This window comes from Centruroides vittatus, unplaced genomic scaffold (assembly GCF_030686945.1).
Source record: "Centruroides vittatus isolate TY-2023 unplaced genomic scaffold, ASM3068694v2 contig_854, whole genome shotgun sequence".
Taxonomy (NCBI): Eukaryota; Metazoa; Arthropoda; class Arachnida; order Scorpiones; family Buthidae; genus Centruroides; species Centruroides vittatus.
Window position 1 is genome coordinate 2,929,893 of NW_027122558.1, and position 27,002 is coordinate 2,956,894.

The 27,002-nt window shown below is 31.8% G+C and overlaps 2 protein-coding genes and 1 pseudogene across 3 annotated transcripts in view; 1 reads left to right on the plus strand and 2 right to left on the minus strand.

Annotated features, from left to right (window-relative positions):
* The window catches only part of LOC136982613 (protein strawberry notch homolog 1-like), a 79,225-nt gene extending 79,025 nt beyond the window's left edge, over positions 1 to 200 (minus strand). For both annotated transcript variants that reach the window (XM_067279157.1, XM_067279158.1), the window contains exon 1: positions 82 to 200. The gene's annotated coding sequence lies outside the window, so the exon portion shown is untranslated. The remainder of the gene's footprint in view (positions 1 to 81) is intronic.
* Positions 201 to 402: 202 nt separating this feature from the next.
* On the plus strand, positions 403 to 23,291 carry LOC136982615 (uncharacterized). Its single transcript, XM_067279161.1, has 5 exons — positions 403 to 591; positions 15,399 to 15,630; positions 21,788 to 21,884; positions 21,970 to 22,066; positions 23,194 to 23,291. The coding sequence occupies exons 2-5, from the start codon at positions 15,411 to 15,413 to the stop codon at positions 23,260 to 23,262; spliced, it is 483 nt and encodes a 160-aa protein (XP_067135262.1). The 5' UTR covers positions 403 to 591; positions 15,399 to 15,410; the 3' UTR covers positions 23,263 to 23,291.
* On the minus strand, positions 16,733 to 17,625 carry LOC136982624 (uncharacterized; annotated as a pseudogene).
* Positions 23,292 to 27,002: the final 3,711 nt, after the last annotated feature.

Consider the following 27,002-nt stretch of genomic DNA (forward strand, 5'->3'; position numbering starts at 1 on the left):
GATCACAACCGATATTTGAATAGTAATAATTTAGTGGCCAAACTATTCATCGCATCAAACAAATACAAAATATCTCCTCACCTGAGACATAGACTGCTTTTTTACTAATAAAATTTCTCGAAACAAAAAGTTCCGAACAGACGACAACCTACCGCTACAACTCGAACAAACAATTGTTTGGATACCTAGAGGCCGCTACGTATTGCCGACATACAAAAAATTAATAAATCAAATTTATTAAAATTTAAGAAATTTCTTATAATTTTACAAATATTAATACTTGCAGTATTTTTTTAGTTAATAAATTTTATACCATTCGATAAGAAACGGTCTATATACGTTATTAGAAAGGTAAATCTAGTTACGAAAATATCGCGAATTAAGCAAATACAACATTTTGTGTGAGCGAGAAGTGGAAAAATAAAAAAATAAGAAAAAAATGTTTTAAATTCGTTAGAATCGGCTTTCTCTATGTAACGAGTAGGCACCGAAGATGTCTTTAAAAGAGGGATTTTGCGAAATTTAACGGTTTTTTTTTATTATTTCTTTCTTTTAAGACGTTTTATCAGACTTTTTTCACAGTGATGAAAGGTAAATGCTTTAGTTTACAGTTTATTCTCTATATAAATGTTTACAGCATAAAATGAATGTTTTTGATATTGTCGTAGAAAGTCATCTATTCTTAAATAATGTATCTATTTTTAATTCGATTGAAACGTTATTTCTCGATTCATTTTCTTAAAACTTGTTAACACAAAGTATAAATTCGATAATAAAGCGTGTTAACGTCTCTCGAAATTCAAAAATATCTTAATTAGCATTAACCCGTTAGCTTTTGTCAATGCATGTTTTATACATCTGCGTAAGTTTTTACCAATTACATTTTCTTCTTTGTTTTTTTCTTTTATTTACTGTGTTACTATAGAATCAACTCTGTGTTTTATTTGATAAATGTAGAGGAGATATGATTTTTTAAAAAATATTTTATATTTTACCATTCAAAATTATATATTTAGTTGTTTTTCGTAATTTATGAATGTAATTATTTGATAAACTAAACTTTTAAATTTGATAATTTTTAATGTGAAGCACATATGCAAACAATTTCTCGTTATCTAAGACGCACCTATAAAAAGTGACAATTGCATGCTTCTTCTGATACAAAATGATACTATTTTCCTATTATTGTTGTGATTGCATAATGACCTTTTTTATGTTAACCTTCTTAACGGTTCCTTGAAAATTTAAAAACAAAGCTGTCTATGGTTTAGTTTATCAAATTTTCAGTCGAAGTAACATTTGGCAAATTTTTCTGTGTTGGTTATTTAGATGAACTTACATTTTTAATAATAATACTATATTTTCTTTTCAGTAAATACTTTATTTACAAATAAATATACCATCTGCAATGCTAATTTAATCTATAGAGACACAAGTTCATTCATTTGTAATAGAAAATGTACTTATAAGATTAAAATTTTGACTGAATTTTGTTTATAATATAGGCCAAAGAAATATTGAATAATAGAAATTCGTAGTAATAAAGAAAAATGTAAACGTAAATATTTAAATGAAACTTAACTTTCAATATGCTTATCTAACTTCTTATGTTAAAATGTTAAAAGTGAAATTACATATTAATTAGTGATTTAGAACAGTTGGCAATATATGAACTAGGGTTTCTCATTTCCCAGGATTTCAGGAAAAAAGTGAACTGTTTCCTGGGATATAATTATATCCCATTAATTAATTATTTTAAAATATAAAATATATCTTAAAATTGAATGATATAATTATTTTTCATTTTTAAGTAACTTAATATGTATTAAAAATTACCTTTGAATTACGCAGAAATTTTCAAAAACAGAAAAAGTTTATTAAAGTTTGTTGGACACTTCTTACAACAAAAATGCCTTTGAATTGAGTTGAAAATTTAAAGAAACAAATGAACTTAGATCAAACTTCTAGGTTAGAAGGTAATTTTTGTTATTAAAACATATTAATACAAAATATTATTGTAAATTTTTATAAGATTTTAAAAAGCAAACATAGTCAATACTCTAATCACTCAATTTGATTCTTATTTTGCTAAAGTCCGAGAATGCCCTTTTCGATTCAATTGATGTGGGTGGAATTTGTCTTTAATGCATTTAAGAGAAAACGGATGTTATGTGTTTTTTCACCTGTAGCCTGGAAGATTCCTAGTTCATTTTCGAGATGTGTTACAGTGCTTCTTTTGCTGTCTAGTATTTCTGATTTGTCTACCTCGGCTGGTTTAATAGCAGCATCGAGCTCACAGTCCGATAATTCAGCAGTTTGTTTGGCTTTAATAATCAGGTTTATAAAGAAAAACTTCATACTTGCGTACTTCGTACTCCTTTGTATCCTTGCCCAATTTACACAACCTGGCATAATGCAATTATTGAATCTATTGGGCAAGGTTAAAAATTAAGACAACATAAGCACAATTATTCTAGATATTACTGGTTCTGGCAAGTAAAGAATTTTCAGAGTCCTGTCACAAATAGGCTACATATTGATTATTGACAATCTGTGGCATGCAAAAATTTTAAAAAACTAATAAGCAGGCTTAAAATTAATAAATACAAATGTATTCTGACAGTTTATGAGTTAATTATACTTTCTATTTGCAAAATTTCCTCAACTTTAACACAAAATAACAAAATACATGATACAAAGTAAACATAAAATTAGTATTTGGTTTGTAGTGAAAACTAAAATGTAAAACTAGAAATTAGAAATAGATTTATCTTCCATACTTTTTTAACATAATTGTAAAAAGCATCAAAAAGTGGCTTCTGAACAAGCTTATCGAGTGGATATGGCCACTTGAAACCAAGCATAAAAATTTCTAATTTCAGAATAAGTCTATCTTGATTGTATTTATATTTTTAATTGGATAAATTTTTGTGTTTTTAAGTAGAGATGGCCAAGTAGCCTATAAAGGAAGGTCAGGTTATCTAAAAGTTTTATACTAGAACATGTAATAAAATGGTGGTGTTCAAGAGAATTTTTTGAATTGACTGTCTTCATTTCACAAAAAATTTAATTATTATTCTAAATCAATTTAACAACTATAATTTACTTTCTTTGTTTTGAAAATGAATCAACTTGACATCCCTCTCTCGTGTAGCAGCCTTAAAAATTATATTCATGACCACACTATGCAAAAGTGGAATCAACAATGGTTGAGCAGTAAAACTGGTAGAATAACAAGACTTTATTTTCCTAGTCTTGAATGCAGGTTCTCATCACCACTTAGAGATTTAACATTTACTACTGCTCAACTACTTACTGAGCATGATAATTTTAGAAGCCTCCTGGGGATGTATAACTGGGCAGAAACTGCCTCTTGCTTTTGCTCTACATAAAACCTAGACATTGTCGACATATGATCTAGGGGAAACTTGCCTAATTCGTACCCCTTAAGGAAAAACCATCATATTATCAAAATTAATAAACACACAAATTATTTTTTATTTTAAGTAACTTTTATTTGAGAAATATTTTATTACTACCATAATCAAATTTAGCATAAATCTTATAAACTTCTGAGAAATAAACAATTTAAAAAAACACTAAAAAAGTACGATTTAGGACCATTCATCTTAAATCGTACTTTGAGATCCTATCATTGGTTTGCATCTTAAGAATCAAAATCTTAATCAATAATGTATTAATACGTGTGTAGATTCGGCTGATGGTCTTCGCCAATTCTTGGCAGTCATTGCAGTTGTAATCCGTTGCTTTTTATTGGTTCCTGCGCAAAGTTCATATACCCATATCTCACATTGTGTGCATTTGATCATACTTTCTTTTACGTCTTCTTGGCATAATTTACAGTACCAACTGTTATTTTCATTTTTTTCTTATTTCTTTTTTTATTCTCCTTTTGTGATATTTTATTAGTTTTACTTTTCTTTGCACCAAGATTCTTTGATACGTTTTTGTTCTTGAATTCTTCTATTTTATTCTTGAGATCTTTTTTATAAGGACTTTCTATAAGAACAAGAATGCAACTTGTGTGGTATGTGCTGGCAGAGAGAGCATGATTATTCCATAGTCCCTTGCAAGATAAATGGCATCAATGTTCTTCGTATGCGTCAAATGACCGTCTAAGATAAGAAGAATTTGACTGTCTTGTGATGTTTGCAGTCTCAGACACTTTATAAAATGTTTAAGCCATTCGACAAATGTACTCAGAATCCATCTGATTTCTGAACAACTGTACAACGTATTCGGTGGCCCTCCATGTTTTAAGTCATCTGTCTTTCTTTTACGTTTACATAAATTCGGTCCTCACATGAGCATGGGTGGCACGAATTCTCCAGCAGCGTTCATACAGCAGATGCATGTGGTGTTGATACCACATTTGCTACTAGTGACAGCTCAAACCTGGTGTTTCCCTTTTTGAGCCAAAATTTTAGAAAGCTTATAAACCGTCATATTTTTTAATCGCTTCTTCCATATTTTCTTTACTCCAAGAATTATATTTTCTTTTTGACATGTTGTTCTAAAATTAAAGACAATTAAGTTTTAATTTGTTTTGAACTTTTGCGATTATTTTTCAAATCAGTAACTTAGTAAAAAAAAATAACAGTTCACGAATCGGTAATAGCTTATTGTGACATTCATCTAAAATAGTTTCCCTAAATTGTACCAGTACGTTTTAAGAACTTGCCTGGAGTACAAAATAGGCGCAAGAGTTGAACAAGTTTTACATTTGCCTTCAAAAAATTTGACAACAAATACTCATATATCATCACATCAGGTGAAATCACAAAAATACGCATCAATACATCACAGATAGTTAAAAAACTTATACACGATCCAATTTGAAGAACATTCTTACGAAATGTGCAAAAATATTACAGAAAAAGTTGAAAAAACTTACCTTTTCAATATTTTTGTCGGAAGCAGCATAACAGCGTGTTGTCTGTCAGATGGTAATATGGCCGACTGTTATTTACTTTTTTGTCACTAAAGGCACTAATAGCCATTACCGGAGTCGAGATATAAGCGAAGTACGAATTAGGCGCAAGTACGAATTAAGCAAGTTTCCCCTATCACTGTCCAATTTACAATCAAGATAGACTTATTCTGAAATTAGAAATCTTTACGCTTGATTTCAGGTGGCCATATCCACTCGATAAGCTTGTTCAGAAGCCACTGTTTGATGCTTTTCACAATTATGTTCAAAAAATATGGAAGATAAGATTATTTATAATTTCTAGTTTTACATTTTAGTTTTCACTAAAAACCAAATACTAATTTTATGTTTACTTTGTATCATGTATTTCAGTTTATGTATTCTTAGTGTTATACACCCATAGGAGTGGTGCACTTATTCTAACATTAAAAAAAAAAACGAGAGAGAAACCACCACACTGCCTTTCTCCCATGATAAAAAATGTGTCTGCTAGCGTTATTATTCTATCACATCACACCTGATGGCGTTAGTATAAACGTTCTTAATAGAAACCGCCAAATTGAAGCCAAATTCAAAACTCTACCACTCATTGAGATCAAAAAGTAAGATTATTACATAAGACGAGATCTATTACCCCTCTATCCTTGAGTGGGTGCTATAACAGTTACCAGATGGAATGTTGTTTCAGAACATAAAAGCTTTTTTGAAAGAAATGTAAATTTTAACCACAATGTGAACTATGAGTATAAAAATTTAGTCATGCACATAACAAAGATTCAACCAACGAAGAAGGATCGAAAACATTAGTCTGCTTTCTACAAAAAGCACTTATTGGAGTTAAACAAGGGTTCTAAAATACAAGTGTGTTATGTTACATCACAACGGCTTTCACTATCATCAACTACAGAAAAACTTTTGGAACAAAGAAAAGCCATAATTCATTATTTTCTGGAATTTGTTCTAAAACAAAAGAACAGCAAAAGTGTGATGAACACAAACAATTATAAGAGAATTCTTTGGTCTTGTGCATAAAACCTGTAACCTACATTTTGTCAAAGTGCATGCGCTCATCATTTATGAACTGATCTTAAAGTCATCTTCTTTCTACAGAATCACTATGTACAGTACCTAGGATCCAAGTCGAATGTCAGATGTCAGATGCATTCAGGCTGAGGCTTACACTATTGCATATCCATGCATGATTCCTGTAAACCACAATCTTAGCAGAAATGATGTACATCAAGTGCAGTTATTTGTGAAGTGCAAATAAGTTAAATTTTAATGATTGATTAAAGACTTTCTTAATATGGAAAACTTGATGAAAGGTCTAGCAGGCAGTTGATGTAGTGGAATAGGGTTTCTCCAATGGGATCCCAGCTGTTTTTTAACCCTGGAAATTTTTCTCATCCCAGGATATCCCACAAATTTCTTAAAAATTCACTTTTTTGTTATTTTGTGTTAAAGTTGAGGAAATTTTGCAAATAGAAAGTATAATTAACTCATAAACTGTCAGAATACATTTGTATTTATTAATTTTAAGCCTGCTTATTAGTTTTTTTTAAATTTTTGCATGCCACAGATTGTCAATAATCAATATGTAGCCTATTTGTGACAGGACTCTGAAAATTCTTTACTTGCCAGAACCAGTAATATCTAGAATAATTGTGCTTATGTTGTCTTAATTTTTAACCTTGCCCAATAGATTCAATAATTGCATTATGCCAGGTTGTGTAAATTGGGCAAGGATACAAAGGAGTACGAAGTACGCAAGTATGAAGTTTTTCTTTATAAACCTGATTATTAAAGCCAAACAAACTGCTGAATTATCGGGCTGTAAGCTCGATGCTGCTATTAAACCAGCCGAGGTAGACAAATCAGAAATACTAGACAGCAAAAGAAGCACTGTAACACATCTCGAAAATGAACTAGGAATCTTCCAGGCTACAGGTGAAAAAACACATAACATCCGTTTTCTCTTAAATGCATTAAAGACAAATTCCACCCACATCAATTGAATCGAAAAGGGCATTCTCGGACTTTAGCAAAATAAGAATCAAATTGAGTGATTAGAGTATTGACTATGTTTGCTTTTTAAAATCTTATAAAAATTTACAATAATATTTTGTATTAATATGTTTTAATAACAAAAATTACCTTCTGACCTAGAAGTTTGATCTAAGTTCATTTGTTTCTTTAAATTTTCAACTCAATTCAAAAGCATTTTTGTTGTCAGCAGTTTCCAAGAAACTGTAATAAGTTTTTTCTATTTGTGAAAATTTCTACGTAATTTTTTATACATATTTTACACAGCATTATTAATACTATTGTTTTGGAAGTTGAAGGATGTATTAAATTACTTAAAAATGAAAAATAATTATATCATTCAATTTTAAGATATATTTTATATCTTAAAAGTAATTAATTACATCCCAGGATTTCCTGGAATCTTGGGAAATAGTTCACTTTTTCCTGAAATTCTGGGACAAGCAAAAGACCAGAAAATGAGAAACCCTACAGTGGAAAAAAAAATAGCTTGTGAACAAATATGATGTCATGTTAAGGAAGGCTGTTATTCCTGTGTATCTTGCTGATTTTTGTCTGAGAAAGGAAACAAGTTACAAGTTGTTAATGTTCCTCTCTGGGACTGTTGTAGATGCATCCCACTTTGTCCTGCAATTTTGGAAACTGGCTCTGTTAAGAGGATATTCTTTGTTTGTCAGTTCAACTGTAGTCACTTTATCTGGTAAATGTCATCAAATTTGATCTCTAAGCTGCTTAATTATCTGATCATTCTTTGTGTGGGCCGAATAAGTGACGTCTCCTACGTCAGCTGGGATCCAGTGCTTGACAGAATTGAAATTTTGAACATAAACTGGATCGCCTACTCAGAAAGCTGGTTTGGGGAATCCCTTTCTAGTTATTCATTGTTGCTTTCTTTTGAAACTGAGCAGTAGTAATTGTCTATGCAAGTTTGAAATTTTTGCCCCATCGGCAATTCAGCAGTATTCTTTACTGTTGCCTACTGTGAGACCCGAATGATACTCGAGCTCACATGGTAAAATTTAATAAAAGTATCAAATCAAGGGATTGAGCTTTGATTCTAACATTCATAAAAACTGAAAGAAAAACCTAAATAAAATCAGGAAAGAATAAAATTAGTAGTCAAGAAAAGGAAAGTTTTCAAATAAAATGCCATGTCAAATTTGATCCTTTGTAGCCCAAAATGGTCTGTTATCTACCTGGATACAAGAAACTGACCAATCGGAAAGCTACAGATCTGGGGAAAGAATCCTTTAAAGGCCTGGATTTCAAGAACAAAGAGAGAAACTTCCTCTGCCTCCTGTTGTGAAGTTGTCTGTCTAGTCTGTTGTACTCCATATATGGACTCTTCATCCCTGACGTCACCAACTTGCTTTGGACTGTTTTGGTTTTCGATACTTCGTCATCAGACTTTCTGACCCTCATAGAAGCATCTTGACTGACTGTCCCAGAGTCATTGACTCTACAGCTCCAACAGTTGACAAGATACACTATAGATTGTAAGATTGAGCATAAATAAACAGGTTTATTTGTAACTGGAGCCATCTGCCTTTCTTCCATCCACTCCACATTCGATAAATCCTGACATTTGGTTATCCCCAGTTCGGCGATCTCACACTATGAACGGGGCACATGCATTCTCACTAACTTCAATTCAATGCCAACTTTTTTCATTTTCTTCAGTCTGTTCTGTAATTTGCACCATCCTCTCTGCTTGTCTGTTAGGCAGAATCTATGGAAAGGTGCCCTAGTGATATGTTGAATGCTGTTGTTACTAAGATATTTACAAAACTTGCATGACGTAAGGGTAGGGACATTGCTTGATACAATCACTGTTGGAATTCCATGCATAGCAAACAGTTTTACAACAGTTTAATCATTCCACTCAGATGTGGATGGTACTGTTACCACTTCCAACAACTTAGATCTGACATCTATCACAATGAAAAATATTTTGCCTTGGAAGGGGCCGGCAGAATCTATGTGGAGCCTATTCCATGGGGCTCCTCCAGCTCCCAAGCGGATGTTATTTTGGGAGGATTATGTTGGACTGCTTGACAGCTCTCACATGACCTAATCAATTTTTTTATGTCACTATCCAAGTTTGGCCACCAGATGTAACTCCTGGCCAGAATTTTAATCTTTACAATACCTGAATGTGTGATGTACAACATATCAAGTCATCTTTTCTATTGATGAGGAGGAATTACAATTTGACTTCTCCATAGCAAACATCCTTTATGAGTTGATAATTCTTCAATTCTGTGTTCAAATGATTGAAAAGGCCTGAAGTTTTCTGTTTTGGCCAGCCATTTACAATCCAAGTCTTTACTTTGGATAAGATTGGGTTTTTATGAATTGCTAGAACTATTTTTCTAGCTGACTGAGACGGACATTCCTTGACATAAGGAAGATGTCTCTCTAGTTGCACTGCTGCCCTGCGATTTTTACTACCAGAAGACAACTCAACATGTCTGCATTTTGTATGGATTTTCCTTGTCTGCAGACTAGGAAAATTCATACAAAAGTCATATGCCGATAAATTATTCCATTGGAGCATCCTGGGTTAGATGATGCTTGGGGTTAGTCTGATTGATGATAGTAAGGCAGAAAAAGTTTGTGATTGGTTTGTATCTCCACTTGCCATGCACAGATGTAGTCATGGAATTTCTTAACTTCTGTCACAATTGATAAGGCTTCTGTCTATCTGTTCATAGTTGCACTCTGTTGCTAATAGCATATGTGAATAGTATGTAATGGGTACCTCACTTCCATTTGGCATACAGTGGTTGAGGACAGCACCGATACTGTAAGGTGATGCATCATACTTTAGCGCCAATGGATTTTGTGAGTCAAAGTACAGCATGTGATGTTGACATTGATTTCACAGTCTTAAATGCCTTTTTCATGTTTGAGCTACCACTTCCACAATGTATTCACATCCAGATGATGATGCAAACAAAGGCTTTGCAACTGTGGCTTTGGTTTTTAGAAAAACACAGTAAAAATTTACTAGACCCAGAAAAACCTTAGAGCTTCCTTTTTGTTGGATGGTGCAGGTGTGCTAAACTGCTTTGAGGAATGAATTCTGTTCACATCTATTTTAAATCCTAAAAATGTCACACTTGGAACTCCTATGACACATTTCTGTATTTTAATGTACAAGCCCAATGATTGGAATCTCTTAAGAACCTGTCTAACCCTTTTTAACAAATCTTCCTTGGATTTAGCTGCAATGAGAATATCACCAAAGTATGGTATTACACCTTCTATTCCCCCTATAAGTTGTTTGATAAATGCCTGGAAAATCCCAGTGCTGCATTGATGCCAAATTAGAAAATCTTAAACACCCCTTTATGTGTAATAATCATTTGAGTTCTAGCTGTATTATCGTCTACTGTGAGCTGATGATACACCTGAGCTAGATCAAGCTTGGTGGAAGCTTCTCATATCCCAGACCTGCCAACAAGTGATTGATTGCTGGGATGGATAGGCAGTAAACCACAGTGCTTTATTAAGTGTAATTTTATAATTCCTATTCATACCAATTCATTTGACTTCAAAATTGGCACAATGAGTATAGTCCACTCAGGATCTGTTATGAGCTCTAAAATTCCCTGCTTGATCCATTTTTCAAGTTTATCATTGACCTTTTGACAAATCCCCAAGGGTACATGCCTTTAATCTGATGGATGTTACATTCAAGTCTAATTTAATTGAAATTGGTTGGTACTTATATGTTCCTAACTCCTCTTTGAATATAGGCTACTTGGAAACTCTTCCATCAACTCCTGGATTTAATTTTGGGAAATGTGATATACACCTGAGATACATATTCCTAACTCTGAACCAGTTTCTTCCCAGCAAACTTACATTGTTTCCCCTTGCCATAATTAGTAGAAGTTTTTGGTGCAGTTGTTGTATGTGACCTTCACCTGACACTGATTAGCAATTTGTACCTGTTTCTTTGAGTACCTGAGTACCTTAACAGCTTAGTATGCAAAATGGTGTGGAAAGGGTATAACTTCAGGGAACTGCTACCAAAAATCTTGTTAAATTTGTCCTCTGACAAGATAGTATATGGAGATCCTGAATCTACTTGCAACTGACTACCCTTTCCGTTAATTTCGACTAATGCGGTGATTGCTTTGGTCAACAAAGGATTAGCTACTTGATTTACATGGCCAACTGATTGATACCTTTTCTGATTTGAGATGAAATGGAATGTTTCTCTGAACAGTATACTTTCTGAATGTTGCCTGGTTTTCCACAAAAGAAGCATTTATTCTTTTGGTACTGGCATTCTTTGCGATTATGCTTTCCTTTGTAGCATTTATAGAGACTTACTGAATCTGGGTAGCTTGATAATAATAAGATCAATTTTAAGAGCAAAGGACAACTATGCTTAAAATTGATCTTATTATCTTCCTGATGTTTTCACTTCTGCTTCAATGTCAAATTTGCCTAACTTCTTTTGTATAGCAAACTGTGGCTTCAGTGTCTTTTCCTATGTCTCTAAAAGTGATGGAGTAATTTTTAACCTATCTCATGTTGAAATTTTTCTCTGTTGCGTGTGGCTGCCATGATGAATTTTTGTCGATGTTAAGCCTAACAAATTTTTTTTATATCTATTTTTTATATAATTTGCACAAACCAAATAAATATATTAAAAAATATAAAAACAAATAAAATTATATCTTAAAAGTTTGTTTTAATATAAAAATTATGATGCATAGTGACATTAGAATCAAAAATGATGCAGAAACGAGTATGTTCGGGGTCAACAGGTCAGGTCAAATGAGGTCAACACAAAAATATTCAGGAACAACATGGAACAGGTTAAGCAAAAAGGTGACAAAAGGTTTTGTCCAACAGTTCACAAGCCAATCTATCACATAATATTTCCTCTAAACAAGGACCAAATTTGCAAAACTCTGCAAGTCTGTGCAACTCCACAATACAGATAGACAGAGATTCTCTCACCTTTTGATCATGTCTATAAAATTGATTCCTGCAATCAATTCATGAGGGTTTGGGGGGCAAAATGTAACCTCAAGACGTCTTTCAGTTTTTCAAAGGATTTTGTGGCCGGCAGGTTGGGAGACAAAAGACTTCAACAGGTTGTATGTTTCTCACCCATATGCCATCAGCAGAACAGCTTTTTTCCTCTCTTTATCTTCTATATTGTTAGCAATTAGATAGGCTCATACCTTTCAGCATAGTGAATCCACTCACTTGGGTATGTAGGATTGAACTCTTCAGACAGCCAAAGATAGCCATTATTGTTTCCACTTCACATGGTAATGGTGAAGATCATGTTTACTCTACTTCCTAAGGAATCATTCTTAATCTAATCCCATCCTTGTTGCCAATTGAAAGATTCCTATCTCTTACCAATATATGTCTGAGGAAAAAAACATACCTGTCGTTAACACATTACACATTTATTTGCTATATATTATTATATGTACAGAATAGGACCAAAAAAAAGAGAGAGAGAGAGAGGGTTGTGGTTTCCCTCTTTTCCATTACCCACTGCACCGCTTGGCATTCCTATGTTATACATGAATGTTACACATGCTGTGAATATAACATAAAACTGTAGGGTGGATAGGGACAGCTAAGAGGTGTAAACCTTTTGGTTGGTTTTGTTCATTTCACAGTTTAGTATTTTACATAATATTTCTACGATAAAGTAAGAGATAAATAAGAAAACTCATGCCAGAATTGTATAGACTTCTGCTAATTATCACTGAGTTCAGTGTTAACACAAAACTTTCCTTTATATCACTTATATAAAGGAAAGTTTTGTGTTAACGCTGAACTCGGTGATAATTAGCAGAAGTCTATTTCTACAACGTTAACAAGTTTAAAACTAAATCTTAAAAACCTTTAAAATGCAGTGTTTTTATTTCCTCATCTAATGTTTTTGGTCAGTTAATTGACCTTCTACAGGAAAGAATCAAAAAAATTCCAAATATTCTCGGAATACATAACAAAAAAATTCCAATTTTTACTGAACAAAACCTATTATTGAATGCTTTTAAATTTAAGTTATTTTAAAGAAAAATTTAAGAAAGCATGGCTTTACTTTGCCTATAGCCCCCAATCTACACTACAAAGTGTGTTATGTAATGATAGAGACACTCTCACATTAAATGAAAAATTGGGGTCTACAAAATTCCATTACAATATGTACAATTGGGAGGAAATTATTTACATTAGGGCAGGCTACTACTAGAAGGCTACAGTCCCGTATCCTGAAACATCAAGATGATATTAAAAACAATAGACTAGCAACTGAGTTATCTAAAAGGGTACTAGATTAGTGTTATCTACTGCTTTGGGCACTTACCAAATTACTTAAGCAGTGCAATGATTGAAGAGAGTTATTTATATGGAAGAACCTCTGTATATCTTCAGTAACATCGTGCAATACACTGACCTTAGAAATCCCACAACTGGTTAACCTTATTCAAATGATTTAATTTGTAATTTTGTATTCACGTGTACCAGAACTATATATGGCTTACTAAATTGCTTTTTAAGGGTTTTTAGAAAATTTGACATCAATTACTATGCACTTCTATAATTTTTCAAAAATATTTCAATTGAATTTCAGTCTGTTCTGTATTCCATCCATATGCCTTGGATAATTTGTAAAAGTCCACTTGAAAATTGTTTTCGATTTTCTTTTTTACCTGATGATAGTGGCTAGGGTTTCTCAAACGGGATCCCGGTTGTTTTTTTAACCTGGGAAATTTTTCTTATCCCGGGAAATCCCGCAAATTTCTTAAAAATTCACTTTTTTCTTATTTTGTGTTAAGGTTGGAGAAATTTTGCAAATAGAAAGTATAATTAACTCATAAACTGTCAGAATACATTTGTATTTATTAATTTTAAACCTACTTATTAGTTTTTTTAATTTTTACTCGTTATGGCACGTCACAAATGGTCAATAATCAATACGTAGCTTATTTGTGGCAGGACTCTCAAAATTCTTTACCTGTAATATCTGTAATAATTGTGCTTATGTTGTCTTAATTTTTAACCATGCCCAGTAGCTTCAATAACTGTGTAACGCCAAGTTGTGCAAATTGGGCCAGGATACGAACAAAGTCTGCAAGTATGAAGTTTTTCTTCATAACCTGATTATTAAAGACAAACGAACTGCCGAATTATTGGGCTATGATGTTTCAATTAAAGCAGTTGAGGTAGACAAATCAAGAATACTAGAGAACAAAAGAAGTACTACAATCTCGAAAAACGAAACTAGAAATCTTTCAGGATACGGGTGAAAAACACATAATATTTGTCTTCTCTTAAATGCATTAAACACGATTCCAATCACATCAATTGAATCTAAAAAGGCATTCTCGGTAGCAAGACTTTTCATTACTAAAATAAGAATTAGATTGAGTGATCGGAGTATTGACCATCTTTGCTTTTTAAAATCTTATAAAAATTTACAATATTTTGTATTATATTTTATTTAAAAAAACAAAAATTGCCTTCTAAGTTAGAAGTTTGATCTAAGTTCGTTTTTTTAAAACTCAATTCGAAGCATTTTGTTGTTGTTGTCATATGCAGTTTCCAACAAGCTCTAATAAATTTTTTCTATTTGTGAAAATTTCTAGTAGTTCAAAGGAAATTTTTAATATATCTCTTACATAGCGTTATTAATATGATTTTGGAGGTTGTGGAACGTATTAAATTACTTTAAAAGACGAAAAATAATTATATCATTTGATTTCATGATAATTTGTATATGTTAAAAATAATTAATTTTGTCCCGGGATCCCAGGAAACAGTTCACTTTTATCCCGGAATCCCGGGACAAGCAAAAGACCGGGAAATGAGAAACCCTAATAGTGGCTGTAAGCTGTCAAAAGTACTAGTGTTTTAATTACATTAATAAATCGTTATTGTAATGTTGCAACACTGTTGTGTTAATTATTTTAAGTACAGTATAACTTGTCTCTCCGCTTCTATTCCATTTTTCAAATATTGATATGTAACCGGTTCAAACACTTATTCTCTAGGAATTCCAGATTCCAAAAGTGGAATCTGTGGATGTGATAATTTATATATATATAAAGATACTACAGTTGTCAATCAGTTAAAAATCCAATATATATATCCATATCCATGTTATTTCATAAATTGTTTTTTTATACATCATTATTTTTTGGTTTTAACAGTAATTCATTGTTGGGACTTTTGTTAATTGGGGATGGATATCTTGTCAGCTGACAGTTCCTAATTATGTATAAAATAATTTTTTCAATTAATTTTTTTTTAGATTTAAGTGATATTAAAAATATTTAATAATAAAATGATGATATAATACATAAATTATTAATAATAATAATGTAGAGAATCATAATATATTTTTTAATATTTGCAGATAAAAGCCAAAATGGAAAATGACTATTTAAAAAAGAGAGAGGATTTGCATGTATTAGATAATGGATCTATAAATACTTCTGTTGAGATAAAGGATAAAAATAATTTAAAATTTTCCAATGAAAACAGCTGTTCTTTTGATAAAACATTAGAAGTTCATATTCCTAGTCCTGATGATGCAGCTTTACCACATAATGCAAATCAAGATGGTTTAACTAAGAAAACTATAAATGGTATTGTTCTAAAATTATTTATTAAAATTTAGTGAAAGATAAATGGATTTTCATGAAAAACTTTTATTTAATAATGAATGTTTTTTAAGTGTCAAAAAACAAATTTATCTAAATAAGTCTCTATTAGGCCTCTTTCATAATTCCAAAAAATTCAATTTCTTCACTTTTAATAGTTTCCAAAACCGAATCAAATAAGATCATAGAGAATTTTTCTCATAGATTAAGGGAACACATTATTGAAATTTCAAACTTTTTACTAATTGATCTAAAGCGATGAAATAATCATATGTTGTTAAGATTAATGTGGTTTAACAATTTTTATATTGAATTAAAAATTTAGGTAATTAGAAAAAAATTTTAATTTTTTTTGTTTTGCCCCAAGAAAATCTTTCTAAAAAATGATAAATAGAATATTAGATATTTATTTATTAAATTAATCTTTAATGTGATAGGACAGCGCTGTCCAACTTATCATAGCCCGCGGGCCATATTTTTTTCACCAAACATTTCGGGGGCCAAGAAGGTTGATAAATGAAAAGTCAGTTTATGTTAATTAAAAAAATATTTTATTTATACTAAAAAGAAAACTTTAAAATATTTGTAATATATTAATGAGAACATTGTGACCGTAATTTTCACATAGTAAAATAATTTTAGTATTAATAATAATAATTTAGTAACAAATTAATTCATAGTAAAATGTACTCGCGGGCCGTAAAAATAATTTGGCAGGTCGTATACGGCCCGCGGGCCGCCAGTTGGACAGCCCTGTGATAGGAAAAGGTTAAAATAAGTGTTTTTGGTGTATGAGATGAATTTATTTAATACTGTTTAAATTACTTTTAATACCAAATATTTCGGACTCTGTATACTTAATCATATGTTTTTATATTAATAAATTTATAAGTATTACATAAAATAAAGTACATGGCTCATTTCCATACATATTAGTGCTGATATGTGCCAAATTCACAAATCTACATCCAGCAGTTCTTAAATTATAGATTTCCCAAAACTGTAAAATCAACAAAAATCACAATTTGACGAAAACAAGTTTAAAGTTTTGAAACAGAATTATGCATATAAAATTGTTAATTCTGTTTTAGAAAGCTTCTGCTTCATATACTGTGCCCTCTGTAGCTACATTTTTATCATTTGTTTTCAATCTTTTTATTTTTTTAATCTGTTTAATCTTTTTTGCCTTCTCACTTGAGAATCTAGTAGCATCAGATAATTTCCTTTTCGATGTAAAAGTTGTTGCTTGCAGATGATGTTTTTCAATAGGAATATTTAATTTAGTAAGTGCATTTATGAATGCAATACGACCCCTATTAAACTGTATAATGGCGAAGGAAGCTGCTGTAGAAATTGTTTTAATGATGCAAAATAAGTTTTAGGACATTTTTGCCAAATAAGTGAATGAAGACTTTCATTGTTATTTTGGGTCTTATTTCTAGTACATCTTTTGAAAAGTTTTCAATCAGTCAATCATTTGTATATAGTCAAAAACTTCACCAATTTCTTTTGGAAGTGTGGGTGTGGGTTTTTGTTTTTGAGATGGATCTTCAAGAGCTTGTTTAAAATGACACCAAGACTGGACACTGATGAGACAAAATGTATGATGTGGATATTCATCTGTTGAAATCATATGAAACAGAGATGCAAAAGCAGCATTTCTTATTTTTTTTCAATATCTGGTGCATTATTTTTTAATGCTTGTCCATAACAATTCTGTATTTTTTCATTTGAGAAATGACCTTTACTTCCTAAATTTATTCCAGTCAATTTACTTGTTTCTTTTAATTTTCTTAGTGCTGAACCCATTTGTTTTGAAACATGATTTATACATTCTTCTTTGCTAATTTTATCATTGTCACCATAAATATTATTTTCTTGTAACTTATGATATGTTTTGGAGTCATCATCAGAAAGAACAGTCAGATATCAAAGTCTATATTTTTCTATTGAGCATCCAAATAGTTTGTAAGGAACTGAGTCCGAACCTTATTTTTTATTTTATTATTATTTCCGTTTTATTATCTTTTTGTTTGGGGTTTATGTTTATTTAGGACGAAGGTTCCCCACCACTCTCTTGTTAGTAATGAAAAAATGAAGAAAAAACAACTCACGGAGAAATAAGCGCCATAGGAAACATCTTGCGCACTTGCGCTGCCCGGCGGAAGTAACAGTCCGCAGAAAAAAAAAATGGAGGGGGGAGTCCCCACAATCACTAGTAGAGAAATACTTGATAAACCGTCTTAAACATCCCAGAAAATTATGATAAATATTTTGTAAACGGTTTATAAGCTTTGTCGGAAACTTAAAGCTGCCAGAAAAGAAAGTTAATGTTAGCAACTAAGTATGTAAATAAGGGGAGTAACCCAGCTCAAGTGTGACGTCACCTCACAGTATAAAACCCGTACGTTAACCGAAGAAGGAGAGGTGATTTCCAAACAGAGGTGATTTCCAAACGAGGTGATTTCCAAACCGAGGTGAATTCCAAATCGAGGCGACTGTGAGAGCGAGGTAGATTCGAAAGCGAAGTATTTTCTGATAGAAGTCCAGATTGATAATTGGACGATCCAAGGTGTTAAAGAGGAGTTCGATTGACGATTTGACGATATCGAAAGGATTGAGGAAATAGTTTCTTCGTATAGTGAGGTGACGGATAGACGTTTAATTAGTAAGAGATTTTGTTCATAGTTGCTAAGTATTTGATTTGTCGAATTTCAAAGGGGAATTACTATTAAGTTAAGCTGAGTTTATTGTCGGGTTGACTTGTTGATTTTCGTTAATAAATTTTGTTTGGAATTATTGATATTTGTACATAGTACGTTCTAGTTGCTAATTAAATATATTTGAACTTTTGATTTGACTTGATATTTATCGTTGTTATTACTAATTTTTCGGTGCACGCTTAAAAGCCCAGGCCTGGCAAACTAATCTCGAATCCGCGTAAAGTACCCGTTAGGTTAACTGAAGTTTCACCGACCGTAATTATAGTCGGTTTCCTAAGATACTAAAAAAAAAAATAGTACTTTACAAGTTGTAATGCTGCTTCCACTTCCATGGCGCCTGATGATCCACTGTAATTTATCTAATAGTCATGATTTTCAAATTTTTTAGGATTTAATTTTTTTAAGCAACAACTATGACAATATTGGCTCATGACAGCAAAATCAAGAACAAGACCTGTCAAATATCAATAACAGCACCAATTCCAAATAATAATGATGAACGACCTTGCTTGTGCCATGTACTGTACCATCATAACTACGAGGGTGGTTTTTTCCAACCTACGAAAGGTGTGAAGACTTCCACCCAGCTTGGAACTTTTTAAACACCGAGCATATAGCCCCAATTTAGTGCTGAGCTATTTCCACCTTTTTTCCTGAACTGAAACAATGGCTAGGAGGACAGATGTTCGAGACTAATGATGATCTTCAAAACAATGCTAAGGCTCATCTCAAGTCGCTGGCAGCAACATTCTACGAAGAAGGGATTGCAAAACTCGTCCACAGATATGACAAATGCCTCAATCTTCACAATGATTATGTCAAAAAGTAATCATGTTTGTATCTACTTTTGGTAAAAAATTGATTTTGTTATTTACACTTATTTGTTTTATGGACCATTAGAGGTTGGGGAAAAAATGCCTACATAACAGCAATATTAATATCATCATTATTAGCTGCATCCAGTTTTTTATATTCAATTTTTACAATCTTAGCAACTTCCTGAATATGTTCTAAAACTTCAGATACTGCATTATCAACTGTCTTAGAGATTGATTAAAAGGTTTTCAGATGAAAAGGTCTTGGAATATTTATCCCAGGAAAAAAATTTGTTAGTATACTGTACCCAAAACTATTATTTTTTGCTACTATTACAGCCAGAATATTAATATTGGAAGTTTTATTTACTTTGTTAAAAACTGATGAATTTACTTTAGTAATTATTTCATTACAAATATGGCAAAAGACATCAAAAACTGTAGCAATGTCTTTATTTTTTTTCTATCATCTTTAAATTCTGCTGATAACATTTTGGGCATAAAAGTGATTTTGTTAAATTTTCAATCACTTCTAAACTAATAATTATTAGTTTAGAAGTGATTGAAAATTTAACAAAATCAATGTCCTGGATATAGAATTATAATTCTATATCCAAGGCATTGATTTTCCAAACACATGGCTGTCTCCTCAAAATATTGCTGTTTTTGATATGAAGTCAATCCTATACTTTCATCAAAATTATTTGGTGCTTTTAATTCTTTGGAAAATGCTTTTTAATTCTAAATTTTCTTGACTGGCATTTGCAATATTCATGTTATTATAGGAGTCTGTTTGTTTTGGCTTTCTCCACTCTGACCTCTCAGTTTTCCTTTTCTTATTAATCCAAACACTTATCAATCTTTTCCACTATCAATCTTTTTCTTACTAATCCAAACACTTGTCAATCTTTTTATATGTGGCATAATTATTTAAATAAAAAAAAAAAAACCTATAAAAACTGAAAAACCGTTAATTTTACAAAGATAAATAACTAGTAAATGCTCAAAAAATAACAAAACACTCAACTAATCAATAGCAACAAAACACACTCGCTGCGCAAGTGTATCAGTAATAACCAATAGGCAGTCATCAAAATATCCTCTGACCAGTTACTACAAGTATAAGATTGAAAGTTTAGCCAATAAAACAGTTTAAAACTATGAACAGACAGCTCCTTCATCTAAACCAGAGTTGCCAGAATTGGCTATTTTGCGTCAAATTTGGCTATCCGTTTTTTAGTTTGGCATAAAAAATATCATTTGACGCATTGGCTACTTTTCGGGCTACATAAATTTTACTTGACTACATTTTTGGCTACATATTTATTTATAAATATATTATTTGAATAAAAATGCACTTTAAAGTGGTGTTTCATCATTTTTTATTAAGTATAGACCCAAATAAAACAAAAATTTGTTTTGAAATAAATTTTTGTTTTTCTCCTTTATTATAAATAAATTATCTACTTCTAAGTAAAAATTGAAAGTATCTGTAAAAGTAATTTTTTAAAATATCTTTTTTCGTGATAGTTTTAATAATTATAACTATAATTTAGACATGTTAATCCTTAAATAATTGTAGTAGTTCCTCCAATGCTAGGTAGCAAACCGGGCAGCAATTGTCTTCCATCAACTTCAATCATGGGCGAGGGCTTCAGCTTCCTCCCAAGTCATATTGAACATCTTCAAATCTTGAAGAAAAGTTTTATGCCAAGTATTCCTGGGGCATCCTTGTAGTCATTTGTCAACTGGGGAACCCATTTCATGACTAATACATTATATTAGGAGGGGAAAATATTGTTTAAATGGGTTCGAACAATAGCTCAGACCAGATATATTTGCGGAAGTGGTCGCTTATTACAGTTGTTGTATGTTGTTTTGGACCAAAAATTGATGCCTGCAGTTGCATTTACACAGGTGGTCGTTTAAAGGTTGGTTCACATCTACAGACACCGTACGTGGTAGACACAGCACAGACAATAGTTTTCACATCTACAACCCAGCATGCACAGACGCCTTCAGGCATACTAGGAAGTGCATGCACTTAAATCATAAAGAAATGTATATTTCTGAACTAATTCAATTAATTTCTCTTGATTCATTATTTTAACCAAGCACTGTCTGTGCGTGTCGACGATGGCGTTCATACTAACCGCACCGACTCCCACAGAGTTGTACAGACACGCGCTGGCACAGACAAAACATTCTCGCAGACAATGCTGGCCGGTGCCAGCCCGTGTCTGTGCGAACATGATTCGCTCACGTGTGGTATATGTAAATATACCCATTGAAAATGTATGTAATAATATTTTTATGTCTGTGCTGTTACGTGTCTGCCATGTACGGTGTCTGTAGATGTGAACGAATTTTGATATAGGTAATTTATACGAAGACTCTACATATAAACTATTTTGTGCCAGAAATTTTTGTCCATTTTGACAGGTGCCTGTCGAATGCAAGTGGTTGTCTAAGCAGTTTTCACTACATATTGTTTTTGTTAATCTGCATGTTTTTGTATATTTTCATATAAAAAGTCTCTATTTATTGTAATTGATAACTTTTATTGGATTTTAAATTAATCTTTATTATTATTATTATTATTAGTGCCAAAGAATGAAGAAAAAATAATCACTTCTAAAGGAAAACTGAAACAGCAAAGATTAATGCCAAAGACTAATCCTGGCACAAAAATGAGAATTAGGTTAGATTTTTAGATATTATATGTAATTTCTGTACACGTAAAATTTTTATCTAATGATAACAAAATAATTTTATAATTTTAATAGTAATTCAAAGAAGACAAATCCAGAACCAAAGAATAAGACTATAACTGATTATTTTCCTGTAAGAAGAAGTGATAGAAGAACACTAGTCACAATTAAGGTGATGAATATTTATTATTTAAAGCTAAACAAATACAGGAAATCTTTATCAAGCATGTAATTAAATTCTTTGACTATACTGAATTGGACAAGATTTAGTTTTGCAAGTTTTAACATGTTATAAGAAAATTACATAAATGGAAAAATACTTTTTAATAGCATTCATAAAACCTTTTTGAATTAAATGTTTAAAAATGTGATGAATTAAAAATAATAGCAAGTTACATACGAGCCACTCATTTGTCAAATTATTAACTCCACTAAACAAAAACTAGAGGAATTGGTAATATAAATTATTTTTTTAAACTTAAATAAACATTATACAATGTATTTTTTATGTTGTTATATTAAAGCTATGATACATAACATTAGTTACGCAAACAATGTAAAATCAATAACAATTGTTCCAAGGATATAATGAAATATAAAATTACATCTTATTGACTTCCAGCAGTAAGTTTAATACATTAAAAATGTTTGTTGGTCTTCCTTAGTTAGAACCCACAGAAATGGATCAAACTAACAGATCAAAAACAAAATTAACATTCTAAATTTAAATGTAAAAGTAAAAATTTGATTACAAGGGAACCTCGCTTAATGAACACCTCACATAATGAGTATTTCACACAACAAGCAAAACAAATTGTAAAAAATTGACTTGCTTGTTTCGCATAACCAGTGACAACAAGAGGGGAAGTCCCGGATTGTGCACATGCTCCATCAGTCTGTGTTTAGCATTTGTTCCGCTAGCATCTTAGTGTCACTCGTGATCACACATTTTTCCAAACTTGTGTTCACACATATTACGTATAAACATCGACAATCATAGCCCATTATATAATAAACATGCCATCTCGTACTAAATTTAATGACCAATTCCAAATTAAATTTTTAAAAATGTCTAAATTAAAAGTTAATTATTTATAATTATTAAATTTGATACAAGATGGCAGCATAACTGCCTACCTCTAGTCAAATTAATTAATTTCTAATATTTAATTATAGCCTTTACATAGCCCAAGAATCTGGCATATCATTTGGTGTCTTTATCAGACATATGTCTGATAAAGAAACACAGATAATATCTGTGTTATTTTTTTTTTCCTGTAAATCAAATTTGCATTCCAGGTTGGTTTATTTCGTGCTAGAAGAAAAGATGAAAATGATTTGTGCTTATTAACAATGTATACTGTATAATTTTCTTTGAATAAACGTTATACATAAAATATTTGAGTATTTTTTTTGGCATGGAACATATTATTGTATCTTAAATTAATTTCTATGAGAAAAACTGTTTTGCTTAACAAGTGTTTTGCATTACAAGTAAGATTCTGGAATGAGTTATGCTCGTTAAGCGAGGTTTCACTGTACCAACATTTAAATTTCAAGGATTTAACATACTAAGAAACAAGCTAATAATATAAAAAACATTTTTTAAAGTCAATTCCTACTTAGGTCAACAAAGAAAAATTTTATTTAAGTTACTTTTTATTAAATAATTACTAAGTTTGGTTTTTTCTTCTTGCGCCCTCTATTGGTCAGAATGGGTCAGAATATTGCTGACGGGCGTCAAATATTAATTCATTAATTAATTAATGAATTAATATTGGAAAAAAACTGTATTAACATCAAGTGCCATCCACTACAAGTTTAAAAAAATGTATTTGAACTTGAGTGAATGAATAGAAACTATTTTATTAACGATTGAAAATTTGAACAAGATAAATAAATAAATATAGGGAGAGTGTGAACTAATAGTAGGAATTGAAAAAGTAAGTAGGAATTTTTATTTTATGATTATTAAGTAGTATAAATGGTAAATTTCGGGTTTCAAAAATACATTTCCATGCCATGGCTAGACTGTCCACATTCCTAAAATTAATGCTTGTTTGTTTTCTGAGTTTTATATATTTTTATCGTTTCCAAGTGATGGAGGTTGTTAGGATTTCTAATAGATCGGATTATTGTTTTGTCTTCCCATGCAATCTGTATGGCCTGCTTCCTGGTGTAGTTTGCTAAGACTACTATTCGTATTCTTGCTAATCATATATTGATGCTCCTTGAGCCTTGCTTTTAGGTTCTGTGCAGTGGCTCCCATGTAATTAATGTTGGGGGTCAGGGACTGTTAGATTACTCAAGTTACGATAGGGTCCTGCCACCAGATGTGTTTTGTCAGACACACCTCTGATTTAGACAAAAAAACAAATAGTTAAGGCGTGAGGGTAAGAGTCACTCTGAAGTCTAGGAATGAGCCTCTCAGGAGGATGAATGCAGAGTCAAGTACAAAGGATTTAGGAAATTAGCCTACTTCTATCTATAAAACAAGGGGGTACCTAACAGGGGTATCCCAACTGCACAACTCACAACATACCAGGAAAAGAGTTGTCTTCTCTTTTTTCTTCACTTTCTCTCCCTGTTCTCTCCCTTTTTGTCCTGTAAATCCGCTGTCTCCCAGTCTGTCAGTCCACTTCGTAATCCCGTCAGTTCGCTTATGTCCCCTGATGACAGGGCTTGACCTCTTTTTATACATTATTAGTGTGAGAGAATTATCATGTGATGCTCGATTTACTAGTTTGTAGTTCGAGCTGTGTCCAGGTTTGGCTGATATGAGATGTTGCAAACTGGACAGTCTGGTTAGATTGTTGATACTTTCCCTCGGTGTTACGATTCTCCATACCTCATAATTTTAATCGAATGACAGTTTCCCATCATTAATACTTTGACTAAGTTTATGATATAAGTCTAAACATTGTGACAATCATTGACTTGTAGCGATATTCAATCACTGTTATTGGTTTAGAGTTCAGCATGGAGACTGGGTGAGTTCTTTGGGAATGAAGAGGGGTTTTTTTTATTTGCACATTGTGAGATTTATAACATTTAATTGATAAATTTTTTTTTATCGTAATTTGTTTCTCTAAATTATTTTAAATCAAAATTACTGGAAATTTTAAAAAGGGGGTCCGTAAAATTGGAAAAATAGGCAAATTTTCTTTACAACATTGGTTGATAGATAAACAATCTCGGTATCACATTTACACATGGATCTAAAGGGCATCCTGTCTAATAGCTAACAGTTGTTCTTTACACAACCAGACCGAACAGAAAAAGGATATAAAGTAAACATAGACTTTTTTTAATTAAAGAGAATACATTCTTAGCAAAAGGATTAAAATAAAGTGATTAAAACTAAAATTATATAGATAATGTAAATACCAATCCACAAATACATATATATATACAATAACAACAATTTTGGGGGGGAAATGGTGGGCTTCATATTAAGCTTTTGTTGAAAATACTGGTCTTCCAATGGGATATGTACAGTTCTTGCCTCACCCAGAAGCTTCCTTATAGCAGAATCAGTTTCTTCAAAGTTCTTGATCCATGTCATAACACCATGTCTGGATGGCACTGGATTATTTAAAGGATGGTGAATTGGAAGCAAAATAATCAGAGTGCCAATGATACCAGTCATTCTTTTTATAATTTGTCTAAATGGCAAAACACACCTTGTTCACCTGTCCATTTGTTTATGATTACTAAATGCTATATTCTTGACACAGCACTGGTGAGCAAGCTAGCACCACCCCATGAGTACCCAGGAAAATTGACTTTAAAAATCTGTTTCTCTGCCCAACCTTGTATAATAGATTTCTAAAAGGAATATTAGTTTTTAATGTTACTATTTTGAACCCCCAAACTTTTGAATTTTTTTTTGTGTCATATTTTTGAATCTCAGTTTTCACCAAAGAAATGATTACCAAATTTACCCTTATTCCAGTTCCTTGGCTTGTCTCTTTCTGTGACTTTCACTAGCAAGTTTGCTTCAGCTACCCTTCTCTTGTTACTCATATCTTACCTTCCTATCCTTGGATTTGTTTTGATGTATAAATCAACTTCCTTGGCCAGTTCTACAGGTTTCGGCAACTTTGATCCTTTTCACCAGTATGTGAGATCTTATATATTCAGGAAATCTCTCTTTTACTTGATCTGCCACAACCAGATCCTTCAAGTTCTGCAAAGTTTCACCTTCCCTACTTTTGAGGTGATAATTGAAGCAAGTTTTAATTTTTGCTAGCCACTGAACATAATTTTCTTCCCAGTGCTTTGAACAACTTTCAAAGTTTCTTTTGTGCTGAAACAGGGTTAATTGGTTCTCTGCCAGAATACACGCCTTAATGGCCTTATAATCAGTTAACTTCTTGATTCCCAGATTATTTGTCAACCCAGTAATGAAATTTGATAATCTATGCAAAATGACCTTGCTACGGTATACATGGGCACACTATAAATTTTGAAAATAGTCTCTGTTTGATAAAAGAAAAATACCCAATTTTCTAGTTTTCTAGGGCCGTGGTTCTCAATCCATGGTCTGCAGAACGATGGTGCTCCTTGAAGTCACTTCAAGTGTTTTGCAAAAAATTCAAATATACAATTAAAAATTGTTGCAAAAGAAAAATCAATACAATGTAAAATAATTTTTGTATTGGAATGTAATCAGCAAATGCCATTGACATCATATAACTAGACTAAGTGTGCTCTTGTTTTCAAGGAGGTTTGTCACCCCTGCTTTAAAGCTTATGTATTATAAGTGTTCCGTGGAAAAAAATGTCAAAGTTTAGTGTTTTCCAACTTCAAAAACATTGAGAACCACAGTTCTAGGGAGTTGTTTCTTGACCAAATTTAAATATTTCATAACATCATTGTCTATCATTTTCTGACTTGTGATTGACTGAAGTCCACCTTCATAGCTATGATTGGACTCTAGTTCTTTAAGCCTAATTTTATGTTCCCACTCTCTCTGCCTTTCCTCTTGTTTGAGCACAAGCTTCTCCCTTTCCAACATAAACTTTTTCCAAAAAAGTGCACGAAAATTTCAAATTTTCTATTCTTTTCTGTATTTTAAGAGGACTAAAAAATTAAAAATTCTAAAA